This window comes from Tarenaya hassleriana, unplaced genomic scaffold (genome assembly GCF_000463585.1).
Source record: "Tarenaya hassleriana unplaced genomic scaffold, ASM46358v1 Cleome2, whole genome shotgun sequence".
Classification (NCBI taxonomy): Eukaryota; Viridiplantae; Streptophyta; class Magnoliopsida; order Brassicales; family Cleomaceae; genus Tarenaya; species Tarenaya hassleriana.
The window spans coordinates 8,998,898-9,004,991 of record NW_010965372.1 but is presented as its reverse complement, the minus strand read 5'-3'; the positions used below and the strand labels follow the sequence as shown (position 1 = coordinate 9,004,991).

Here is a 6,094-nt window from a genome sequence, read left to right as displayed (position 1 = left end):
TTCAATCTGGTTCCAATCGGTAGGATTATCCTCCAACGTTTCAAGGAGACCCATAATTTCCAATCCGATTTGAACCTTCTCTTTCCAAAGCACAAAATCTTTCTTACCATCGAACTTTTCGACATCCAATCTCTGTATCGGAACAACCATCTCTCTTCCTTTAGAATAATCTTCGAATTCCAATCTCGATTCTTCACGAATAGCCTTTCTCCCTTAGAATCGGACTCTGATACCACTTTTACTGTTTCGAGTTGGATTCCACAAGAACTTCACAACTCGACGAAGTAACGAACAACGAGAATCTCTCATATCTCACTGAACGACAATGATTTGAGAACGAAGAATGAACCGATGAAATACAAGATACGACCGAATTCAGATCCTACGTCTCGGAAAGGGAGAGAGAAGATTACTATGATCAGAGGTTACACGATACAAGAATCTATCAAGGCTCAAGAATGAATTCGTTACTCGGCCAATTACCCAGACCTCTACTTTATATCGCAGAGAAGAAGAAGACTTAATTCCCGCTTATCTGATTTTAGGGTCAAAAGGTCAAAGCTTCTTTTTCAACCTGTCTTTAAGTGATAGTAGTAGTAGTTTAGATGAAGCTGCACATGTAAGGAGAAGTCCAAATATATATATATATATATATGTAAGGAGAAGTTGCTACGTACGCATAACATTTTGACCAATATTTATATGGTAGAGAAATTCTGTGGTAACTTAACATGTTTTTAATATGTTGTATAGAATTAAAATAAAAGTGAGTTTTATGTAATAAAAAACATTAATAGATAAATAAAATTTTACTGTAGTTAAATTCATTGTGTCTATGTTAAAATACACTTATACAAGGAGGATATGAATAAAAGAAAACATGACAGATCCAACTTGCTTGAATCTTTGTGGAGATGCTCCCTTATTGGTCTAAGTTATTGGATTATGCCCTATATATATAAAACTAAGGATCTTTTTTTTAAAATAAAACTAAATTAAAAATATATATATAAAAGGTATGGGTTTTTTAGGAATTTTTTTTATCATTTTCAAATTATATACATGGTTCAGAAAAATCAGTTTTCTATATACTATTTGAACAATTTCAGATATACGTCAATTTATAATATCAATTATCACACCATACATATACAAATGCAACCCTTAAGATAAATTAATAACAACAAAAGTTCACTAGAAAAAATATTAGAGATATATACGAATCCACCATGATAAAATATGAGAGATTAGTATATATCTCTAATAAAAAAAAATATTAATGATATGAGAGAGTTGATTTAGTTATAATAAGATTAAAAGATGGACACCAAATCCACCATATATACTCAAATCGATTATACATATATCTGAAAGATGAATAATATTTAAATTTTCCATACTCAAACTCATACAATATATATATATATATAGAATTATAATTATAAGTATCTAAATCATTCAAATTTTGGTCGTTTTTTTTTTCCAGATTTGGTAATCATGGGGTCCAAAGATACCTGTTTTAAAATATAATTGAGAAGCCGTAGTTCATGTGTGCAAAAGGAAGAGCTTTCCAGCTAAAATCGTGCAGAGGGACCCATCGAAAGCTTTCGACATCATGAGGATTAATTAATTTTTCTCATTACAATGAAACCTCACTTGAAAGCCTTTTGATCATGTATAAATTGTCTCAATTTTATGGGACAAAAGATAAGATTCTAAAGTGTGCTGTTTTAGTGATAGAGATGTCTCGGTTTTCGGACAAACACAAAAAATACCAATAATCTCATCCTTAATTACCAAAAAATAATACAATTAAAAAAAAACGTTGATGGTAGCGTGACCTTTTTTGCAAAAGTATAAAAGTTAAAAGGGAGAAGCACACATACACGCAATTAATATTTCTATTACGTCATAATTCAGAAGATAAAATCTCTCTTTACATAATTTTTGTCACGGATATAAACAAATCACGTGCCTTACCTGTACGGATCTGATTACATAGAGTACGGAAGATACGATCGAGTGTAGAATTGGTCTACGCGTGTTTTCTTGATAGACCCTTAGCTTAACGGCTTTAACACTTCGGGTGATCTTTCCTTTTTTGTTTTTCCAACGTAAGTGAACCCTCACTTAACTCAGTATGTCGGCAGCATTTCCTATAAATAGATCGAGCGCTTTAGTTAGGGTTTCTACCTTTTGCCCAGGAAACCCAAGCACATTCATCTTTAACGATCTGCAGTACATCTGAATCCGTTCTGATCGACGTTCTTAGTTCCTTCTACCGTGTTCTTCGTTACGAGCACTCCTCTCTTGCCGCCGATTCTCGTTACCTCAGGGAGATGTCGAACAACCCATCATCTTCTAGGCGTCCGCCACTTGGGCTTCGGTTCTGCCCCACAGACGTGGAGCTCGTCACTCGTTATCTACCGAGGAGGATCAACAGCGGACCCTGCGATGACGGTGTAATCCGAGACATGGACGTGTACAGCAAAGAGCCATGGCTGCTTCCTCACAGGAGACATCCACTTTTGGAAGAGGGCCATTGGTACTATTACACTGAACTCGCCCCCCTTTCAGGCAAGACCACTGCAGGAAAGAGGGCGAAGAGAAAGGTTGAGGAAGACCCTGATGGCAGATCTTGGAACTCCACGGCCAGGGAGTCAGATATCTTGTTGAACGGTCAAGTCGTGGGGAGAAAGATGGTCCTCAAGTTCGGTGATAACAAGAAGAAGAAGAAGAACGAGAAAGGGGAGAGCAGTAAGGCGAGAAACTGGATCATGACTCAGTACCGGCTACTTTCAGCGTCTTTCCAAAAACATGTGATCTGCTGGATTCGTGACTTGTCCAAAGAGGGTTCATCTTCCAATGAAGCTTCTTCCTCGGCCTGGGCCCAGACAACTGAAGATCGTGCTCCCGTACCTTATATGGCATCGTCAAATGGGTTGAGTGTCCAACATCATTCACCGGCGGTTCCGTCTGAGTTGGAGCAAACAGCAGCACTACCAGCGGTTGAGTCGGTTCCTTCACAACACTGGGATTATCTGTACCCTCCCATCCAAAATCCCGACATGCAACCTCTTCTTATCCAACATCCCAACATGCCATCATTTCGGATCGAAGACCGGAACATGCCATCTATCCAAGAACTCTACATGCCATCTCTGATCCAAGAGCTCAACATGCCGTCTCTTATCAACCATCCAATCAGGCCATCTCGGATCCAAGAATCCAACATGCCATCATTTTGGATCGAAGAACCCGACATGCCATCTCTTCTTATCCAGCATCCGAACATGCCATCTCGGATCCAAGAGCCCGACATGTCATATCTGGTTGAAGATCCAAACATGTTGTGGACAGAAAATCTGTCGCTTGTTCCTCACGCAACTGGTTTCACGGAAGTGCCTTCGACCGGGGAACAACCATTGGTTCCTTATGCTTCAAACACTGTGGTTGCAGCTTCTCCAAGTGAGTTAGACACAATCCCTCGTGAAGCCGAAACTGAGCAGCAAGGCACGAACAGAGGAGGAATAGCTGTGTCTGAAGAAAGAGAAATCTGGTTGTCACAGTTGGTGGAGCACATGACAGCAGAGATGGAAACCCCTTTAGAGACATTGAACGAGGAAAGCCCTTTGATTGAAGTCCCCATGTTTTCATGGGAGTATCCATCTCCGTTCCAACAACAAGCCCCACCAGTTGCTGCATCTGCTCGTCAGGAAGATGAGGATTAATTCATGTAGTTACGAGAATATCAGTTATAAAAAAACTCGTGTTTTGCATTTTTTTTATATTGTTTGAGAGAAGATGTCGATCTTAAATAAACTTGGGCAATATTCATTTGTAAAGAAAAAACCTTGGGGTTCTCAATCAATCCATGCCTTCGTTTTAATTGTTTAATTTTCTGGATTGGATATTGATTGGTTTTCTGGGTTATAATTTAGGTATTACATGTAATATCTATGTAAATTTGGGTGTTTTTGCATTACTCTGTCTAATTCTCTCCGTTACGTTACAATAGTGTAGCGTGACTTATATGTGTATTATTTGATAATTTTTTTTTATGTTCATCCTTTCAATATTGTTTTAAAATAATAAAATTTTGCTCTCATTCACAATGTCGTGGATTATACATGTATCGTGTATATTTCACCATCTTCATATTTTTCCTAATTTTCTTTGGCTATATATTCTTCAATTTATTTTTCTTATCTTTTACATTGTCTTTATATGAAATACTTTACTTGAATTTTTTTTATAAAAAAAAGTATCGCCCAAAAGCTAGTCGAATTAAAATGAAACATTAATAATAAATGACACGTATCATTATCAGTAGCCGTCCATTCATATTTTGTTTCATTTATATACTCACAATAGGCAGAAAAAGGTCAATAGCGGCACCACGGTTCCACGAAGCAGCATATACAAGATTTGTTTTTTTCGCGAAAAAATAGGTTAATTGCATGCTTTTTTTTTTTATTCCGTATCAAATTATAACTTTTTATCATTTAGCTAAACAAAAAAAGTATAATTTTGATAAAATTATTTTATCTTATGTTTTGCCACGTTATTCGCAAAAATGAAATGGAAACACTTATGTTTATTTTTTTATTTAAGTGCTAAGGTTTGATTTTTGCTCAAATGTATACATGGACTAATTAGTTGCGGATATCGCTTATATGGGCATACAAAACCTTTTATTAAGTGTGTTATATGACCAAAAAATATGTTATAAGAAGTATTATAGTATAATATAATATAATATACAGAAAATTCCATATGAATACATTAATTTGCATTAAAATAAATAAATTTATTAACTCCTGAAAAATACAACATTATAATATAATATAATTCTTAGAAAATAAATAAAAATATACTTTTAAAAATTCTCATTCAATCATATTCTAAAATATTATACTCAAATAAATTGAAAACGGAATACATAGATGTTGGGCCCGCTCGGCCCAGCGGCCCGTTTGGCGGAAAAGGAACTCGGCCCATTTGGCCAATACGCAGCGTTTTGAACTAAGGGTTAATGAAACCCTAATATTGGCGTGTATTCGACGACGCGGGTGTGTGGCTCGAGGTGAGAAGGTTCGAGAGAGAGAGACCGGAGAAAGAAGGAGACCGCGACCGCGGTGGAGCTTTCCCGACGTTTGGTGGAGCTTGGACTCGACGACGACATAAGGTAAGTGAGCCAGGGTCGGTAAGGTGTTGTGTTCCTCTCCTTTCTTGGTTGTCTTCGGACTGGTTCTTTATTCGGCGAGTCTCCAAGTTATGGAGCACCGTCGTCTCTTGTTCTCTCGGTTGTTTCCGTTCTCTCTAGTGGATTCGTCGGCACCGTCCGACCGAGATGTAGGCTCGAGCTCCGCTCGGTAACCGAACTCGTTAAAACTCCGATTGTCTTCTTCTTCCTCACACGTACGAGCGTCGGAGAGAACCGTGAGGGTTCGATATCGACTTCACAAAGTGGTATCTGTGACACCCGTAACCCATCTCCCGCTCACGAGTTGTGCCACATGGACGTTCAAACATATAATAAAATAGCGGGAATTTAAAAACATTTTATTTTATTACACACGCAGCGGGAAAACCAGTATATGTTTACAAACCCACGTACAGTAGTATACACACCAACATAAGGACGGTAACTGTAATAAAAATACAAAGTCAGGTCACCGCCCGTACAAGCCAACATAAGTCCAAAGAAAGAAAAGTACATGATCCAGATAGCCCCTCACACGTCACCAGTACCCTCGTCCTGCTGCTGCCAATACTGCTCCGTGCCTGAAACGTTGCATAACAACGTCCATAAGCTACGTGCTTAGTGAGTACTTCGGGTTAGACCCGAAGATCATACTCAAATTGCAAATGGCCAAACACAATCAATATTATACACACACTAGATATAAGTATATACATATATACACACTTCATGCCAGGAAAACACAGTTCACTCAATCGCACAATTAATTCACTTTTCACACACACTCAGTCCGCATGATGTATCATCGGACATAACCGTCAAATCATCTCTATGTGCATCGCACACATAGGATACCGCAAGGATCTGGTCTCACCAGTCCAGGACATA

General features: G+C 38.0%; 1 protein-coding gene across 1 annotated transcript; it reads left to right on the top strand.

The window, feature by feature from the left end:
- The first annotated feature begins 2,284 nt into the window (after positions 1–2,284).
- Positions 2,285–3,731, top strand: LOC104813384 (NAC domain-containing protein 55-like). The gene has a single exon (XM_010540942.2). It carries the CDS (start codon positions 2,340–2,342, stop codon positions 3,729–3,731), a length of 1,392 nt encoding a protein of 463 aa, XP_010539244.1. The 5' UTR covers positions 2,285–2,339.
- The last annotated feature ends 2,363 nt before the right edge of the window (positions 3,732–6,094 follow it).

Excerpts from the sequence above, each read along its gene's own strand:
- LOC104813384 (XM_010540942.2), top strand. The coding sequence starts at position 2,340 with ATGTCGAACAACCCATCATCTTCTAGGCGTCCGCCACTTGGGCTTCGG.